The sequence below is a fragment of the Malaclemys terrapin genome, chromosome 2 (genome assembly GCF_027887155.1).
Source record: "Malaclemys terrapin pileata isolate rMalTer1 chromosome 2, rMalTer1.hap1, whole genome shotgun sequence".
Classification (NCBI taxonomy): Eukaryota; Metazoa; Chordata; order Testudines; family Emydidae; genus Malaclemys; species Malaclemys terrapin.
This window is the reverse complement of record NC_071506.1, coordinates 189072765-189093310: the sequence shown is the minus strand read 5'-3', so window position 1 is coordinate 189093310 and position 20546 is coordinate 189072765. Positions and strand designations below refer to the sequence as shown.

At 38.4% G+C, this 20546-nt stretch overlaps 1 protein-coding gene across 2 annotated transcripts in view; it reads left to right on the top strand.

The window, feature by feature from the left end:
• CUL1 (cullin 1) overlaps positions 1-16819 on the top strand; it is an 82710-nt gene extending 65891 nt beyond the window's left edge. For both annotated transcript variants that reach the window (XM_054019113.1, XM_054019114.1), the window contains exons 10-22: positions 1549-1656; positions 1746-1852; positions 2197-2245; positions 2697-2828; positions 3601-3718; positions 5320-5396; positions 6283-6414; positions 9027-9119; positions 10663-10710; positions 10792-10874; positions 13851-13956; positions 15763-15876; positions 16266-16819. In XM_054019113.1, the coding sequence (XP_053875088.1) occupies positions 1549-1656; positions 1746-1852; positions 2197-2245; positions 2697-2828; positions 3601-3718; positions 5320-5396; positions 6283-6414; positions 9027-9119; positions 10663-10710; positions 10792-10874; positions 13851-13956; positions 15763-15876; positions 16266-16346 (1248 nt within the window). In that variant the 3' untranslated portion in view covers positions 16347-16819. The remainder of the gene's footprint in view (positions 1-1548; positions 1657-1745; positions 1853-2196; positions 2246-2696; positions 2829-3600; positions 3719-5319; positions 5397-6282; positions 6415-9026; positions 9120-10662; positions 10711-10791; positions 10875-13850; positions 13957-15762; positions 15877-16265) is intronic.
• The last annotated feature ends 3727 nt before the right edge of the window (positions 16820-20546 follow it).

Here is a 20546-nt window from a genome sequence, read left to right as displayed (position 1 = left end):
AGTTAAATAACAAAAAAAAATCTGCATTTGTAAACTGCACTTTCATGACAAAGATTGCACTACAGTACTTGTATGAGATGAATAGAAAAATACTACTTTTTATAATTTTTACAGTGCAAATATTTGTAATAAAAATATACACTTTAATTTCAATTACAACACAGAATACAATGTAGACATGAAAATGTAGAAAAATATCCAAAATACTTAATACATTTCAATTGGTATTCTATTGTTTAATGGTGCGATTAAAACTGCGATTAATCACGATTAATTTTTTTAGTTAATCGCATGAGTTAATTGCGATTAATTGACAGCCTTACTTTAAACACACACATTACAGGTCATCAGATGTATTATTTTTCATATACTTGAAAGCATTTTAATTTTATGGAGAGGAAAGGGAGGTTAGGGAGAGCAGAGTATAGACTCTTAATGAAAAGAAAATAAACAAAACAAAACTGAGCTCTGACTTCAAAAGCAAAATCATATCTGGTTTTCAAAATGACCTCTTAAAAAAATAAACTGATGGCTTCAAGTTACATGAGGATTCTGGAAGCTACAGCTAAAGAGTTGTGTGTTTTAAGCAAAGTCGTTGACTTTCAAGTAGGTGATAAAGTGAAAAAACCCTTGCATTCCTCCTCTCTGCTGCTTTCCCTCCACAAATTCCTTGCACCTGTCTCCCTGTCCTCCTAAGAGCCACCAGCTCCATTGCATTCCCTTGGGAACCATCATGCCTACTTCCCTGAACATACTTCTCCCGAAACCTATATACAGCTACTTTTCTTTCCTTACCTCATCAGTACTCTTGTGACATTTAGCATCTTCAGATATGTCATGTTGTGATCAGGAGACTCAATTTTTTTCTTGCATGTGCTCCTGAGATTCTTGCCTTAAATGTCTCTTACTATCTTGATTCTGAACCTTCTTGCAGTTTTTGTAATTGTTCAAGGGGGAACATTTTTTGTTAGCTTCTATCTTGGCTCACTTTGTTGGGAATTTGAATGATAATTTGCATTCTAGTAAAGTATTCAAAAGTAAGTTCTTATTATTGGAAAAACTAATTGCATGGTTTCTTCTAGAAATTGCCGTGTTGTGGTTGATTGAACAACAAACTATTAGGTCTGGTTTTAATTAAACTTACGTCTTCAAAACATGTCCTTGTTGGACACTTGCATAGCACAGGGTTGAATAGATCATTGCTTTTCCCTTTATACTTTATGCAGCAGCCATTGTACTTTCAGCATGCCCAAGTATATATAAATCAACTCTGAGCAAGTTACATATCTGTTACAGTAGTAATGACTAGAATAAGTTTTCCTTGTCACTTGAATGCTCTTAATAGTCTAGAACCTATTTCTATTTTAAAAAAAATACTTCTAATCCCCTCCCCCTTTTTTGTTTTTGTTGTGGGTTTTTTTTGTTTGGTGTGTAAACTTTCACTCTATAAACCTGCTTAGGAAGACATTGGTCAACTGCATTGTTTGGAGAAACTTGCAGAAAGTTGAACAAGTTTAATGGCAATCAATAGGCTGTGTTTTCTTTCAGGATCCAAAAATGTATGTACAGACAGTGTTGGATGTCCATAAGAAATATAATGCTCTAGTCATGTCTGCCTTCAACAATGATGCTGGCTTTGTGGCTGCACTAGATAAGGTAATGTATGTTTAATGTCTGTGGTAACCGTTAGATCTCTCTGATTTAGGGGGATTTCCAAAACTTTGACTTCCTTGTGTAATTTGCAGGCTTGTGGTCGATTTATAAATAATAATGCAGTGACAAAAATGGCTCAGTCATCCAGTAAATCTCCAGAGTTGCTGGCACGATATTGTGACTCCTTGCTAAAGAAAAGGTATGTCTTACAGGGAAAGTTAAAAATTGGTTTTCTAGTGTTTTTTTTTTTTTGTTTAAAACATTACAATTATCGTAGTTGTGAAGTGAAATTACACATTGCATCTGTAGAAATATATTTACATTGTTAAACACTTAATTCAAGCAAAAAAGATAATGCAGTAATAATTGCTTGAAAAGTCTATATAAAAAGTTGAATAGGAACATGTTTGAAAAACTTTGTTTTCCAAAGAAAATCCCATATTGGACTTAAGTTTCAGTTCACAAGTCATGAATCTAGAATGTAACAGTATTCATAAGTTATGAATAATAAATTTGCTCAGTAATGCACTTCTTTGACTGCAGCTCAAAGAATCCAGAAGAAGCAGAGCTAGAAGATACACTCAATCAAGTGGTAAGATTCTTAAATAGAGTTTTCTTCTACATAAACTTTTAAATTTTATAATAATTTTAAGGTCATCACAGGAGGTTGCAGGTCATGTGCAATCAACACTTTTATTCTGTGTATTTCATTGCTTAAATCTTTTGGTAACATTTTTTAAAAATGCCAAAAGTCTTCTCTCCCCCCCCCCCCCCCAAAAAAAAAAAAAAGACGTAATTAAATCAATAGTATACCTCAGAAAGCTGAACAGAATCGATATTCTCTTTAATGTGTATTATGGTGTAAAACCATTTTATCTCTTCTGAACTATTTCAAAGGTTAACATGTAAAAAAAGACTGCATTTACATTTCAAAAATAATTATGACACTAAAATGTATGACACTTTTAATGAAGTTAAAAATTGGATTTGATACAAATTTTCAGGTGTGTTCCTTTTGTAAAAAGTTTTTTTGGCTTTTCCAGATGGTTGTATTCAAGTACATTGAAGACAAAGATGTGTTTCAAAAATTCTATGCTAAAATGCTGGCAAAGAGATTGGTACACCAGAACAGTGCTAGTGATGATGCTGAAGCAAGCATGATCTCTAAACTCAAGGTAAGTCTTCCCTTTCTTAGCACCTGCTAGGGAGGCACTGTTACTTTCCACACACAATGCATATACGCACTTTTTAATATTTGATCAGAAAAATACAAAACTTAAATTTCACAAGTCTTTTGACCCCTTGGATTTGCAGTCAGTATGTCTTGCTTTGGAATGAGATCTTTAAGCGGGCCTGCTATCGAAGCAAACAACTGCTGAAACAGCTTCCCAATCTGCCACTTTTTTCAATAACCCTGAATGCTACCTTAAGAACAGTTGATTTTTTTTGTGTTGCAATTTGACATTGGCGATAAGTGAAATAATCATTAATCAATACAGCTGAGTTCATAATTTTTTTGCATAACTGTGCTGCTGTTTACAACAATCTTGCCAAACCTTACTTGAATGCAGTTTTTTGACGGGGAAATAAAATTTCAGTAACTTTCTCATTCTCATAGTTGTTATAAAGGGCTAGCAAGTAGACCAGATGTTGACTGGTAAATTTGCATGGCAGTGTTTCCTGGCTGATTTATTTTAATTTTTAAAATGTTGATCTCACATTTTTGGTGGCAGAACAGCTACAGAAAAAGCAGTTAAAATAACATGACTTGTCTAAAATGGGTTCAGAACTTTCCGAGTGGTTTTTGGACATGCAGGAAATGGTTTGTCATATATTCCGCTAGCAAAATTGATTCCAATCAGAAAAACCCTACTTTTCTTGTTCTGTTTGTTCTCCCCGTGTCAAAATACATGGTCTTTCAGACAAAGCTGTGCTCTTTAATTACAGCAAGCTTGTGGTTTTGAGTACACCTCTAAACTTCAGAGGATGTTCCAAGACATTGGCGTAAGCAAGGACTTGAACGAGCAATTTAAAAAGCATCTGACAAATTCAGAACCATTAGATTGTAAGTATTAAATTTAATATAACCTTTCTCTTAAAAGCTGAGTTATTGTTAAATTAGCCACACCTTCCCTTAATTATAGAGATACAAGGGGAAATGACCAAGTGTTGAATGAGGGACGTATTTGATTCATGTAGCATGCCACTGAAAGCTAGAGTTATTAAAACTTCAGCTTGGATAGACTTTTTTTGGGTCTGTTCACTGTCTTCAAACAGCACCTCATACCTCCTGATCTGAACAGAACCTTTTTGTTTTACAGATCACAGTGGGGTTAGCTGTTACAGAGAGAGGATTCAACATAGTGTATCCTCCTCTGCTAAAAGTGAAGCCTGGTATTTTTGTTAAATGTTTTTTCCTTTGACCAAAATCATTGCTTAAACAGGGAGACTTGTAGGAATAGTACTGAAAAACGACAGGTCCTTCTTTAGCTCAGTAATTAGGCCTGTTGCTTTCAGATTCAGAGGTCTCTGATTTCAGTTTATTCTTGAAATGGAATGCTTCAAGATAGAGTTAGCACTTGTTTTTTACTTAATTACATTCCATGTTGTACAAGGCCTACTTCAGGTTTTATATAATTTTGTTTTATAATACATAATGTATTCACTTCTGCCTTGCGTCTCAGAGTCTTTCTGCGCTAAACAAAAAGGTCTCAGACCTCAGGTCAACAGGGTTAAAAATAGCAATGTAGAACCCACTAGTTCTGGAGCCCGGGCTCTGAGATCCAGACCTCAGGTCAACAGGGTTAAAAATAGCAATGTAGAACCCACTAGTTCTGGAGCCTGGGCTCTGAGATCCACCTCCTTGCTGGGTCTCAGCGCCTGGGCTCCAACCTGAATGAGAACATCTACACAGGAGCACTGGAAGCTCCCTAAAAGTGTGGAGGGGCCAACGGCACCCAGTCCATGGCCCCATCCCCTGCTCTGCTTCTTTCCTCTGAGGCCCTGCCCCCCACTCACTCATCTCTGCCCCCGTTGCTCGTCCTTAAGGCAAGTAAAAAGTGATGGGGCCATGGCCACCTCAAACCTCTCCCTTCCAGTGCCCCTGCATCTGCACTTCTGGTTTTATCCCTGTAGCATTAATCCCACAAGCCCGAGTCAGTTGACCTGAACTCTTGAGACTCGCTGTTGCATTTTGTTTTTTCTCCCCCATTATAGATGCACTCTGAGTCTCAAAAGCAATTGACAAACATAAATTTGCCACTTGTGTTCTTGCCAGTAGCAGATTTTTAATTAAATGGTTATGCATTAATTTTGAAAAAAAAATTTACTCTTCAAAAAGAGAAGATAAAAGCTAACAGGGTAATGAATGAGATTAAATGCATGCAGATGTCAGGGAATTGTGACTTGGATTTTGAGTAAATACACATTTGACCCCTCAACCCTATCTTTGCCTCACACGGTGTCTTTAATTTTAACAATATGTTTTATAAATAGTAATACTTACCCATTGTCTTTTGATATTAGTGTCATCACCATGTCAGGTCAGGCAACACAGAAACCTCTCCTGTTTTGAGTTGGCCTCTCCCAAACTGCACATTGACAGGTCCGTAATACCAAAGGGGAGATAGCTGTTAGCCTGTTAATCTATGTACATTTCTTTTCCAGTGGATTTCAGTATACAGGTTCTCAGTTCTGGATCATGGCCCTTTCAGCAGTCCTGCACATTTGCTCTACCTTCTGAGGTGAGGTGATAAGCTTTTAAATCTTCTATTAAATAAACTAAAGTTTCAGTTTAAATTTTTCTCAAAGATGACCTAAAATGAACTCCAAAGTATTTTCTGACATAAAATGTCATGACTTGAACATTTTTGCCTCTGTTAAGGGTGACCTGCAAAAGATTTATTCAAATAAAAAAACCTAGATTTTAATCTCTCTTGTTTTATGGTGTATAAAGAAAGCCTGAAAGATTTTTTTCCTGCTTATTTTTTTATTTTCGAAGTATCAGAAATGTCAAGTCTTGTCTTTCTTGATTGTGCTGGAGGACCTCCCAGGGGGAGGTCTGAAATGTGTAATCCTTCTTTGTTACCGGTGAGGCACTCATAATCCTTAAACAAGATGGTCTTCCTCCAGAACGTTCAGTAGTCATTAAAATAAAATGGGTGTATACTTTTAAAGCTCTTGTTTTTATTAAGAAACTTTGACCCTCTCAATTACTCAGCTTTCAGTCTGTTGATTCTTGAGATGACATGATGACTGCTTTTCCAGTCACCCTGGTCCTCAGCCTAGATAAGACCTGAATTTCTAATTTAACAAATGAGTAGCGGAGGAGAAGTGGGGGGTAAAGGAAATTACCTTTAAGGCCCTCCTTAAAACTTTGTAAAGGAACAAAAGAACAATAAGCCTGTTTTCTTTTCCTTTCCGTATGACATTTAAAGTGAAGTTGATCACAAAAGGAAACTCATATCCAAGTCTAAAGAACCTTTTTAAAAATTTTCTATCTAGGGCCCCCTAGGAAAGGACATGTTAACATAGCATGGTCTGGATTGATTTACACAGTGTAGATTCAAATACACTTCGAAGTGTGAAAATGCAGTGATGGTTTTTCTTTTTATTTATTTTTTTATACAGTTGGAACGCAGTTATCAGAGATTTACAGCTTTTTATGCCAGTCGTCATAGTGGAAGAAAATTGACCTGGTTGTATCAGCTATCCAAAGGGGAACTGGTTACCAACTGTTTCAAAAATAGATACACATTACAGGTAAGACTAACCTTGTATTAGTGGAAAGGTTTAGTGAATAATTGACTAGTCTAAACATTTTTGTGATGAGTTCTTCCAAGCTGTTATGTAGAGGGACCTTGCTGTTGGAAGTCCCTGACTTGATCTATTTTTTGGTATATGTCAGACAAAATATGTATATGTAATTCTGTGTATTGGGGAGAAAAGTTTCAGAATAAATGCTTCACGTATCTTCAAAATAAGAGGCAATCCTTCACAAGCATCCCTACGATAGCAAAACATCAGTGCGCAATGGTGGAGAAAAAATTAGGAAATATATTTTAGCTCTAAACTTTGGAGGTGGTTAAACAGTGAGAAGGAAAATCATTTAAAAATTATGCATATCACTGAGTTTCCTTTTAAAGTGTTTAAGGGCCAGATTTTCCAAAGAGTTCGGCACTTAGACATAAAAAATAAAGTAGGCAGATTTTAAAGTGCTCAAAAGCTTGAAAGGCTCCCTTTGGAAATGCTTCCCACTTCATTTTAGTGCCTAAATAGGAGCTGAGCTTTTTTGAAAATCTGGCCTTAAAAGTTTTTCCATTGCTTTTTTCAAGAAGCTTTCCAGCTTGTCTTAATCCTTGTATGCCAGCAGTCCCTGAGGTATCCATTGTAAGAAGATAAATTGTATTTTTTTTTTTTAAAGTGAGATCAGTGGGTTAAGAGTTTTATAACCCCACTACCTATTTTATATTCCTTTTTAAAATGGCCAAGTACTCACATTCTCCCAAAGTTACTCAGTATGGTGTAAGCTTCTGGTTTTCGGCGGGGGGGAACTAAATCTGACTTAGATTCTGACCGGAATTAAAACAGTGACTACCTATGTCAACACACAAACAGCCTAATATAAATATAGGGTATGTTCAGCTCTATTTTGTACTTGTCTGAACACTGAAACTAAGTGAGTAAACCCTATATAATGGGATTTGACGTTAGCATTTTAAATTCATTTAATAATTTCTGTAATTCTCTAAGGCTATGTCTGCATTACGAGTTTGGGATGCGATTCCCCTGCTCCTGTATACATATCCATGCTAGCTCTCATCCAGTAGCAGTGTCGCTGCAGTAGCATAGGGAGTGGCAGTGGAGGCACGGTTGAGCCCATTGGTTTCAGGCATGTGTGTGTACTTGGCACGGATCAGCTGTGGCCTCTGCTGCTGCTTTTCGTGCTGTCATGGCTACACTGCTATTTATACTTGCACCAGCTCAATGAGCGCTAGTGTGAGGACCTGGACACTTGCAGGGAAATCAGATTCCTAGGTCGTAGTGTTAGACCCTAAAATGTGTGTGTATTGCACCTGGCCACTCTGAAAAACACTTATGAACACTGCTTACCTCACATGAGAAATCCAGTTGACTTTAAAGCTAAATGTGTGCATAACTGTGTGCGGATCAGGTCTTTTATCTGAGTACCTAAAATAAATTGAGACTTTTGCCTTCTCAAATACCTTGCTCAGGCTATTGAACTTACGCATTTAATGTGCATTTATATTGTTAATACTACTGGTGATAAACTTGAACAAACCATAGGTGTGTTTATGAACTACAGGGCACTTATCCATAGGCCTTGATGAAATTAGTTGTATCTACAGTTGTATGTAAAATGTTTCTAATGTCATGTAGTGAAATCCAATAGTCTGTGTCTAGGTTTTATATTAAGGATAAAATGGAAAATACTCATAATTGGGTAACAAATTGAGGGGGAATATTTTGAAATCAGAAAACATATGGGTAAAAAGAGATACATGGAAGGAACTGTCTGCAAGTAGTTCAACTGGTCACAATCTTAGGATTTAGATTTAAAGAATATTGGAATGTTGGTAATACAATGATGTGCGCATGTGAAGAATCATACAGAGAGACTTGCTGCATTGCGTAATGATTCCATTTAAGGTTCCGGGTGTGAAGATTTATCTCCCATTTTAAATAGCAAATCTTATGTTTTATTGACAGTTCCATGAAGCTCTTTAAAGAGCGTAGTCTGAAAGCATGTGAGCCTACTTTCTCAGTTCTCAATTATCGTTCATACGTACAACTCTCATTCAAGTTAGTGTTGTGTAGACATATCTGAAGGCATGAATGTATCTCACTGTTTTTGGTTTTGTTGCAAACATTATGCCTATTTGCTTTCTCATTATATTTATGCATAGAGGAAAATTTACTCAAAATCTTTCCAAAAATAACTATAGTACAGTCCCTAGCTCCCATTTTTTAAAAATAGTACATCTTTGAGAACTAGGTTTTTGCTTAAACGTCCATTTGAATGCTGTTTAATAGCAGAGAAGAAATGGTAGACTTGGATACGAAGGATCATTTAAAAGTATCGTACTTTTCATATTCCCTTTTTTAAAGTGATGAATCCTTCAAATTGAGTATTATGAATCTTTTTTTTGCCTAGCCATAACTGTTTAATCTATCAGGCTGCATCAAGGTTTCAATTTAGTTTGGGTGGGGGAGTGTTTGTGTGTCTGTGTAATCGTATTCATGATTGGTGAATTTTCCAAGGCAGTCAAGTTCAAATACCCATTCAAGTTGTGCGTATTTTCACTTAGATTTTATATTTGGCCTTTTTCTTTTCTTTTTTTGGGGTCTGGAAGGCATCGACGTTCCAGATGGCAATCCTACTACAATACAACACAGAAGATGCCTATACTGTTCAACAGCTGACAGACAGTACTCAGATAAAAATGGTAGTGTCTTAATTATGTATTGTATTACACTAGTTTTGTTACCACTGCAATGTAAAGTTTCTTTTCATGGGGTTCAGCACACTTACTGCTATCCTGAAAAGGGGAGCAGGAGGTGAGATCTGTTTGACTCAAATGTTAGTTTTTGTTCTTGCGGTAGCAGTTGTTGCTGCTTTGTTGGTCAACTTACCTTCCTGTTCAGTTTCTAGTAATCATAAACTCTTCTAGGTTTTATTTCTGAGGTTTCTAGCAAATCCTGAAGTGTAGACACTCTCTCATTGATCACTATGCTGAATCCTTTAGAATTATATTACTCTATGCCTCCCTCCTCTTCTTCTGTAATTAGTCATTGGTTTTCTAGTGCATGTATTTTTGTTTTAAAACTTCTGTTTTTGGGAAAGGTGGTGGTCTCCCTTTATTATCAGGTTCCTAGAATTTCCTATCTGTTTTATATCCTGAAAGATTAAGAACATGAACACGTTGAGAATATAGATGCATTGGCTAAGTGTTTGTTTTACTTGGAGAGGCAATTCCCTACTGTTTCTTCAAAAGCAGACTCTGTACCTCAACTGTTAAAAACCAGGTGTCTCTCTTTTGACTAGGCTCACATAAGGTCTTCTAAGGCATGTCGGGGAGAAAAGCAAATTATTCGTGGTCAGCAAACTTAAGTGACCTGCCAAAGAGAGAATAAATCTGTGAATACAAATTAGAGTTTTGGATGCTTCATAGAAAATTCAAACATAAGTTGTCCGCATTGGGGAATTGCCTCTGTTATGGACATTGTCAGCCACCAATGTAGCTGCACCCAGTGCAAACCCATAGTTGTAAACAGACAAAGCTGCTATTTGCATGGATGGAGTGTCCACCTGCTTCAAACTGGGTTCACTTTCAGCAGGGAAAATAGCACCTTCCATGTCTATACTGGAGATATACACTGGTGCGGCTTCCTCAGGGACTGGCCTCCAGTGTTTGTAATTGAAAAAAAGCCCTAGTGTAGGCCTGAAAAATATTCAGACATCTGCCATGGTGCACTTTCTGAGTTCTTACTCAGCTTAAATTTAATAGTCTTTGGATAGATGCTTTCCTGCATGTCAGCACCATTTAGTGGGGAAAGGATCATTAAAGGGGTAATTGGAAAGACCTGTTCTTTGAAATTGGTCTGTTTGAGGAACCTCAGAGTAGTCTGGCACAAGAAAGGGGAAAATCTGCTATTGGGTTCGTGCTAAAGTGGAATTCTTTGTCTTCAATCCTCTAAAATGAAAAGTTTTTAATATTTCGCATAAGCTTTTGTGGTATTTCTCAATCATTAATTCACTGTCTAAATGCTCAACATGTACTTTTGCAATTTTTCTGTACCTATTGGTGATTTTTTTCAATTCTGCCTGCAGTTTGTATTTTTGTAGCTATGTAAAATGAAATTTGAATAGTTCCAGTGCATGCAGGACCTTTCAATTATTTTGTTATAACTTAATGTCAAAATTCAGTGGACATTTGAAAGAAAAATGTATTTTAAGTTGGCATTGATAATTTCTCCTGTAACTTGTAGGATATCTTGGCACAAGTTCTACAGATCTTACTGAAGTCAAAGTTATTGGTAAGTTCTTTTGCTTTCTTGCATATTTAATTTATTGAAAAACATTTTAGCAAATATATAATAATTTTTTGTTTCTTGTAGGTTTTGGAAGATGAAAATGCAAATGTGGATGAGGTGGAATTGAAGCCAGATACCTTAATAAAACTATATCTTGGTTACAAAAAGTAAGAAAAATCTAATAGTATAAACCGGTTGTGTATAAATGGTAACAATCTGTTTCTCTGAAGCTCCTGCTATTTATAGTGTCACTTTTTAGCAACGCTATAGCTATGGTTGAGCAAGCACTCGAATGGGTCTATAAAGCAAACAGGATGGCACTCACCAGCAGTGTCAGTAAACGTACTCTCACATCTTCAACTCTTGATTCTTGCTAGTCACTGGGGCTCAGTAAAAATCTGGTTTAATTTAGTTAGACTTTGATCACATAGACGCATTTGGCTGGCGTGCCATCACTGCGTGTTTTGCCATTGGTCCTGACCTACACATGCCAAGTAAATAAATTACATTTAAAGGGGTCTTATTCATTTAAAAACAAAAAACCACAAAATCCAAAGTTTTAAGCGCATGGCCATTAAAAACAGCCCCTGAAAAAGAGCAATGTGCTTTATTAGTTAGTCTCTAAGGTGCCACAAGTACTCCTGTTCTTTTTGCGGATACAGACTAACACGGCTGCTACTCTGAAACCTGTGCTTTATTTAGAGATTTTTGAGCTCTGAAGTGCCTTAAAAACTAAGATTCTCTTTGCAGTGTCTTTCTGTTAGCTCTTGTTATTTCAGTGCCATTTTTATAGCTATATGTCTCAAACTATTTACAGCACAGTAGTGTTTGTGTGCTTAGCTGAAGGATAGGCCTAATGTCAGTTATGAATTCCATACTGATGATGATGGTTTATTTAAGAAACCTTTTAGTGTAGCGCATGTAACTTAATCTACATTCTATTAAATAAACCACATTTTGTGTGAAATGAAATAACTGAAATGAATTACATTTTTATTTAGAAATCCTCCCTTGTATTTAATCTTTTTCCTTTCTTCCGTATCTGAGCTAGAGGACTGTTCCAAACAAACTAGAGGGCTGAGTATTCTCTCTCTTACGAGAATTCATAAACATTATATTATTTGGTATTAGCAACACTGATGTTATTGTTCTGCTTTGTCTAGAAGTAACCTCTTATTTACATGTAATTGTAGCCATAGCAGATTTACACATTCTATAGTCTAGTGTTCTGAAATAATGTTACTTATTTTAAATGTGGAATGGTAATAACTAGCAATGTGATCAGCAGGTAACATGATTATCCTTGTTCAGTGTTCTTTAACACTGGATGTATTTCCATCTGTTTTGCTTTATTTAATATAATGTTCACTATCTTTTTTTATACTCCTTTTTACAAATCAACCACTTCTTTTGTTTGAATTTTAAAACAGTTAAATTGATAAAATTCTGTTTTCAACAGTGCAGTGGATTCATAGGGATGTTTATAAATATGGCTTATTTGAAAAATATCAAACTGCAATATTGTTTTTTTGGGTCAGGATTTATACCAATCTTCACAAAATATACAAATGTGTAATTGCAACAATATCTATACTTGAGACAAATTAATTATTATGAGGAAAAAATTCCAAAATTAATTATCTCCTCACTAGGATCAGAATGTAATAAGTAAAGCAACATACTGACTTTTCTCCTAAATGTTGTAATTCCCTGTTGTCCCATGTGTATGCTCATAGAATTGGAGTGCAGCATCAATTCCATTTCTCTCTCACTAGAGGCAACACTCCAAATGAGGCCAAAAGTCTGTGGGATAACTAATTGCAGTTGATCTGGTAAATAAACAATAATCCAAATTGTTCACAGCTTGTTCTTGAGGAAGATTAAGTGGTAAATTTTCAAAGTTCTGCTTTCAAAAGTAACTTACAAGCCTCACTTTCAATGAGACTTAGGTTCCCTAAATACCCAAGTGACTTTTGAAAATGTTATCCTTGGTTCCCAGAACAAATCTTAAGCTTTGTATGTTTTATTTTTAGGCAAATGTAATACGAATAGAAGTTTTGTTTTGAGTTGTTGTTGTTGTTGTTAAAGTTTTTAATGTGTAAATTTTCCTGCAGTATCAAACTCTCTCTCATATGCATTGTGCTAGTAGTTGGTGAGGACCAGAAAGTGAAACTGACATACAGGATTGTACTGTTTAAGGCCCTGATCCTGCAACAGTGTCTGTGTGGATGGACCCATATTGACTTCAGTGGGGTTTCACATGGGTGCCAGGATCTACACATTAGTATGCAGTTGCAGTTTTAGGTCCCATGCTAAGTAAAATGTAAATAGTGAATAAATATGAATGGTAAAAATAAATGAACTTTAGAATTGAGTAATGCAGGTAAATCTTTTTTCTCCCCTAGATATAAGTTCCTTTTAAATTTCAAAGTCTGTACTCCTTCAGCAGTCAAATGCACAAGTAGTTTTTATTTAGCTTTTGTGATCAAAATTCCTGTTTCAAACATTATATTTTGTCATCTTAGTTATTTTTAAAACAAAGCCATAATTTGAGATCTGTTTTGGTTTTCTACTTAAAAGAAAAGAAAGGGGGGGACACGGATAGCTCAGTACTTAAAAGAAGACTCAAAACTTAATCTAAATGTTCAGTTCTCCCAATTTAAGTGTGTGCTTTTGTACCAGGATTTGTTCAAATGTGTTCTGATCCTGCAAACTCAGTGGGACTATTCACATGAGAGAGAGTTTGAAGGATAAATCTCATTATCACTTTGACAAATCACAAATCTTTGTAGTATTAACCATTTTGTTGGGATTATGGTATTTAGTGTCCAGTTGTGCTTGTGTATCCCAGAGTACTATGAAATGTATTCCATCTGGCCTAGGTAGCCTTTACAATAAAGAATATCAGAGCGTTAAGATCATTTGAAGATCACATTTGGGGAAAGGAGGCAACTATGAAATTTCTCTCCTATCCTATCCTCCTTGTCACTAAGTAAGAAAAGCTGTGTTGGGAGCAAATGGGAGGAATTGGTTCTTTTTGTAGAACTGGAAATGGAAGGAGTAATCAGATATTCCCAACTTTCCACTCAGATTTTCTTTTTGAAATTAGGCTAATTATTTACTCAACTTCCCTTTCCTGGCAGCAAAAAATTGAGGGTAAACATCAATGTGCCAATGAAGACTGAACAGAAGCAGGAGCAGGAAACTACACACAAAAATATAGAAGAGGACAGGAAACTACTGATTCAGGTGGGTTGGATGTTAGTATGATGAGATCAGCCACATGCCATTGTAGGCAATCTGCGACTGCTTTGTACCAAATATCCCCAACTGCTGGAGATAGGTCACTAAATGGCTCTGAGTTACTGCAGTGAATTCTTTGAATTCTGGCTGGTGGGATTTGCCCACATACTCAGGATCTAATTGATCACCATATTTGGGGTCAGGAAGGAGTTTTTCCCCCAGGTCATATTGGCAGAGACCTGGGGTGGGGGTTTGCCTTCCTCTGCAGCGTGGAGCATGGGTCAGTTGCTGGTTTAACTAGACAAAATGGTGGATTCTTTATAACATGAAGTCTTTAAATCATGATTTGAGGACTTCAGTAACTCAGCCAGAGGTTATGGTCTATTACAGGAGAGGGTGAGTCAGGTCCTGTGGCATGCAGGAGGTCAGACTTAGATGATCCACAGTAGTACCATCTGGCCTGAGTCTGAGTATAGTGGTCAATGCTTTCATCCCCCTCTTCATTAGCAGATACAAGCCACTGGTAGAGGCATTATAAAGCTCTAAAGACAGTGTTTCCCAAACAGCGGGTCACAGGAAGGTTCTAGATGAGTTGTGGGCCTGGTGCAGAGGAGAGGCTCCTAAGGGGTGGGGGGGAGGGAGAGAGCCCTCTGCTCAGTGGTGACTTTTGTCCCGTAGGACTGGGCCCAGCTCCAGGTGTTGCCATCTGGTGAAATGCTACTCTCCCTAATTTGGCTCAGCCACTCCTCTATTATGACAGAGGAGAGGCTGGGCCAAACCTGAGCGGCTCTGTGACCCCCATATGCTACATTGCAATCCTATGGTTGCCAACTATCTAATCGCACAAACCCAAACACCATTGCCCTGCCCTTTCTCCAAGACCCCAGCCCCCCACCCTCCCTCTGTCACTTGCTCTCCCTCACTCTCTCTCACTTTCACTGGGCTGGGGGAGGGGGTGCAAGCTTGGGGGGTGGGGCTGAAGGGTTTGGAGTGTGGGAGGGGACTCTGGGCTGAGCCTGGGGCAGGGGGTTGGGGTTGGGCTCTGGGAGGGAGTTTGGGTGCAGGAGGGGGTGAGGGGTTGGGCTCTGGGAGGGAGTTTGGGTGCAGGTTCTGGGCAGGAGATTGGGGTGCGTGGGGTGGCGCTTGCCTCGGGCGGCTCCTGAAAGTGACCAGCACACCCCTCTAGCAGCGGCTCCTAGGTGGGGAGGGCAGGGGTCTCTGTGTGCTGCCTCTGCCCGCAGGCACTGCCCTCACGGTTCCCATCTGCACTTGAGGTGGGAGTAGTGTGTGGAGACCTCCTGCCCCCCAGGGGCCGCAGGTACATGCCATCTGCTTCTGAGAGCGGCGCAGGGCCAGGCTAGGCAGGGAGCCTTAGCCCCGCTGTGCCTCTGGACTTCTAGCACCTAAAATCTCTCGGTTTGGCGTCAGTATCCCCTGGGAGATAGGGTCTGATTCCAGAAGACTCCCGGCTAAACCGGGAGGGTTGGCAACCCTATGTAAGCCCCACAGTGAGGAGCTGGCCCCAGCCCCATGGGACAGGAGTTGCTGCTGTGGTGCACTGAGACAAGGTCATGGTTGCAGTGGAGAGTGCTGCTGTGACTGGTTGGTGTCCTTGGCTGGGTGAGGAGAAAGAGAATAGCCTATGATTTTGCTCCCATCCTCCCCCAACAAATTTGGGCCCTGGATGGGTCTCAGAAAGAGACAAAATGGAGTTGGTGGGTTGTCTTAGTGAAAAGTTTGGTAACCACTGGCTTGATCCAGAATTGCAAATTGTATTTTCCTAAGAAGGTCTGTTTCTACTTTGCTATTTAGGCTGCTATTGTGAGAATTATGAAAATGAGAAAGGTTCTAAAACACCAGCAGTTGCTTGGAGAGGTTCTAACCCAGCTGTCCTCAAGATTCAAACCACGAGTTCCAGTAATTAAGGTATGTCAGAACAGCAGTAATGGATCTTAATTTTTTAAACAAGCGTCTGAGTTAATGGACTGATTTTAGAAAGATTAAAGAAATAACAAGTCACCTTTATTCCATTGAATGGTGTTTGTGAGTGGCCTCTTCTAGGCATGGTCAAAAATGTAGAGTAAATTGCCGTAGTTTAAATGGTCCATTATTTATGCCATTTCTCTGCTAAATAGTTTTAATGCTAGTATTCAGGAGAAATATGTATTCAGCATGGTACTTTGCAGCCAAAACTGTTAAAAGCTTATAGTAAGCAACAACAAAGTTTTCTTGCTTTTAAAATATCTGCTGCAAAGTGCCTGCCTGGGGTTTGTTTTATGAAATGCACTCCTTGCCTTTCCCTGTCTCCCCTACAGAAATGCATTGACATTCTGATTGAGAAGGAGTACTTGGAGCGTGTGGATGGTGAGAAGGACACCTACAGTTACTTGGCTTAGCATTTTTATTAGCAGTTGTCTGACTGTGTGAGACGCTCAGCAAATAGTTATGTGATGGAAAGAATGAAAACAACTGAACTTCATAGCAGCCAGTCTGCTGCCATTTGGACCTCCCTTTTTAATAACTGAGACCAGGACTCCCATCAGCCAGTCTCAGATTTACATCGGAACTGCTCAGGATTGATACATTTCAAGTATGTAAATATGGACACCAATGCCATTTAACCTAATTTAAGAACAGAGAGGAATCAAACCCTTCTCCACTGAGGGTTGCATGCTACTGCATTTAAATCAATACATTGGCTATATGATAAATAGCTGCCCCCACAGGCAGCACTTAGAAATGTCGGCAGCACTTTGAGAGCGAGTCTGAATGGACCTATGTGTAATCTGCTATGAAAAACCATTTGTATAGTGTGTTTCATTTTTTAATGTGATAAATAAAAAAAATTAAAAGATTTCTGTACAAGTTGCATTTGGTTTTATTGTTTTAAGTTTCACTACTTTCTAAATGTAAATAAAAGGTATAATGATTATGAAAGCTACAATAATTTGTTAGTTTTGCTTTCTTTCCTTTCCCTGTGATTCAAGCAAAACACATCACTAGATTGAAAAATCATTCTGTAGCTGTGGCTTTTGGGGGAGAGGTGTACACTGAATTTTCAAGATAAATAGCAGATACTTGGAAGATGTGCAACAATGTTTTGGCATTTTGAGTTTCAGAATTTTTCTCAAAATGGATATAACAGAAACTAAACTCATCTACTTATGCTGTCAGGTAATATTTTTTGGCCAAGATTAATCAGGTCACTTTTATGAATAGTGTGGTAATACATTTTGGGTGCACATTCCCACAGACAAAACTATTATTAAATTAAGTACTTGATGGGAATAAATGCTTTAGTTTTGAATCTGGGCATGTGTGTTGGTAACATTTAGCTAAATCTTTTTTTCATATTGGAGTAAGTGGACTCTAGCTCTAACATCTACAGCATTGTTTCTTTAAACTTACATAATCTCCTGGCTGTGGAAGCCAAAACCTTGTTTCCTAATGGTGGGAGTTCTGTACTCACTATCTCTACAAATGGAAAATAAATTTTTGCTCTTAGTATGTGTTTCCAAGTCCTCATTGTGAGCAGAAGCTCCATCTTGATTTTTCGGGTGCACCTTCTGCACTCGGCAATGCAGAGACACCATAGCATTAAGCCTTCGTTTTCTTAGCAATACCCATTGCTTCACAGTGTTTATTATGGGACGTGAAGAAAGGTGGTTAACAACGATGTGTGAGGAGATTGTCTTAACAACTCTGTGTCTTCTAGACTTGAAGCATTTAGAGGGGATAAAACTGTTCTGGTTTTGCTTTGTCGAAAGCACTACAGCTTTGCCCTAGTGAAGGCTTAACAAAAATTTGCCAGATAAAGAAGAAAGTGGCAAAAATGACTATACCATACTGAATTGTGTGGAGCTGTTGTTACAAGTGAGCTAAAGGCTTTAAAAACCATCTTGTCACAACCATCTCTGAGTGTGTGCATGCTGCTACTAAGCCTATGTCAACACACTGCAGTCTGCCCTTACAGTAATACAAACCCTGCTGTGAAAGGGGTGAATGCCATTTGTAGTTGAGGAATGTTGTCTCTGGTTATTTTTTAAAGTGTTGCATTTTTGACACACTGATTTGTGTGCAAGCCATGGAGTGGAAGTATGTGGTGGGTTAGGCTCGTTCAAAAATGTTTCTGCAGAACAGTCAGCACTTTAGTCCTCCTTCCAATGGAAAACTAGAAATGGAGGGGGGAGAAAATGTTTACGATGCCAGAAACGGTTACTGTGAACACACTTTGGAAACTCAGCATACAGAGCATTGGGATGGCTTAGTTCAAAGTGCAATTGTTCTGCTATGGCTTACCAAGCTCCTTGTTCAAACTGCAGCCTGTGTAGATCAACTGTGTGCCGATAAATTGGTCATGTAGTTTTTACACAAGGGTAGACAAAGGGATAGGAGTGCTCTGGACCAACAAATGGAAGCAGAAGAAAAAAACCTGGGTAAAGTGAGCTAGCAGATGGATTTATAGCCACTTTCTGAAATGGCCTGTGGAGAACCCAAATTAACAGATCAGCAATTATCCTTGCTAGACCTCCCAAAGTACTGATAAGGGTACAGGGTGGTAACAGATCTGTTGGCTGCTGTTTTTCCGGAGCCTTTTTTCAGTAATGCGATATCGATTAATTCTTGGTTTCTGCTGGAGCTTTGAAAAATAGTCGTTCCAGCATCAGCCAGAGACCCTGGAAGTTAACATTAGATAACTTGTAGAGTAGTGGGTCTAGCCTTAGGATAATGCGTTGCTGCGTAACTTCAGCATGAGGGAGTACCCCGGGTACTGCTGCCATTGCAGCATTTACCTTTTAGAAGCTAATAGCACCAGTTTGGGAACGCCACAGTGGTGGCTGTCTGTCAGAGAGGTTTATATGGCAGGGGTGTGATATCAAGGACACTAATACACAAAAGCTCACTGTGGGATATAAATGGGGGTTTGAGAACTGTGCTCCCATCCAGCATATGACTAGAATACACTGTGTAACTTTTTGCAGTAAAATTCATATACTGAGCCCCTCTACCTTGGGAAAGTTTATCCTCGCCCTTGTCTGCAATTTTGAGTGATACGGCTCTGGCAGCTGATGTGCACCAAAAGCAGATGACTCATGCCAAGGGTTGGTACCACAGTTGCCAACTTTTCCATGGTAAATAAGCACCCTGACTTTCACACTAAACCAAAATTCAAGCTACTCCCATTTCAAAACAAGTCAATTCCTAAGAACCCCAACACTGACTAGATCCCCAGCGTGCAGTCTGGGACTGTGGGAGGCCTGCTGATGCTCTCCCTGCCCTTGCTTGCCAGGAGCCAGTTAAAAAAAAAAAAAGCTACAAGCCAAAAACAAGCCCAATTTCTGTTTTTCCCCCCACAGGTTTGGCATGTCCGGTTGGCAATAGCAGCTATTGCAACTGAAGGAGGATGAATCTGGGAATTAAAGAACAGAATAAAACATAATATACTGACAATAGTTGGTTTTGACCTTCCTTAAAGGTTTCATTTTGAACCTTAGCGAAATGTCAACTTTTGTAGGAAGTTACTGACAAGATCAATATATTTAGATTTAATCAAATCAGCATTTTCCAGTGGAAAACTGTTCCCTTGCAAACTTTCAATCAGTTCTCTATGTACAGCTGAGTTCCATGTGTGCTGCCCTGTTTTCAAAGGTATTTTGTTTTAGCAAACTTGATGGCTGTGCAGTAGTAAATCAGCCAGGATCAGGTAGGACTATTATAAAAAACAAGCCAATTTAAATCAATCCAAATCAGACTTGTAGGTATTAGTATGCTGAGGCCAATGGGCTCTAGTATACCCTAACACAAGGGTTCTCATGCCCCTTGGGGGTACATCAACTCATCTAGATATTTGCCTAGTTTTACAACAGGCTACATAAAAAGCACTAGTGAAGTCAATAGAAACAATGACTTGTTTATATATTACACACTGAACTGGAAGTAGAATATTTATTCCAATTGATTTATTTTATAATTGAGAAAGTAAGCAATTTTTCAGTAATTGAGAGACTTGTATTTTGTGAGCAAATAGTTTTTAAGTGAGGTGCAACTTGGGGGTATGCAAGACAAATTAGACTCCTGAAAGGGGTACGGTAGTCTGGAAAAGTTGAGAGCCACTGCCCTAAAGCAGTAGGTCAGAGTGAAAGACTGTTCCATACTTACAACTTTGGAAGTGAATTAAGGTAAGTAGGCTTAAAAGCCTCCACACAGGTGTAGTTTAACTAATACACTTTAAACACACACCTTTAACTTGGACTAACTTAGCTGAATGTCACTCAGGGCAATTAAGTTGCTGCCACATACAGTTTAGAGAAAGGGTCTGTGCCTGCCCCAATTTGAACTGATTAATTTTCAAGTTGGAAGTCTAAGTGAATACGAAGGTTCAGGTACTAACTTGTCCTTAAAGCCCCTTGCGGATTTGTTTATGCATTAATTCTGTCTTCCTGCTCAGCTAATGGTGTGAAAGTCCCACACAGAAGGTAAAAAAAAGCAACAAGTGTGATTTTAAGTGCAGTGTGTACCCTCAAGAGATTCTTTATATACCAAGTTATTTTAACTGCTTAGATCCACCATTATAGCTCAAATACACTCAAAATGAA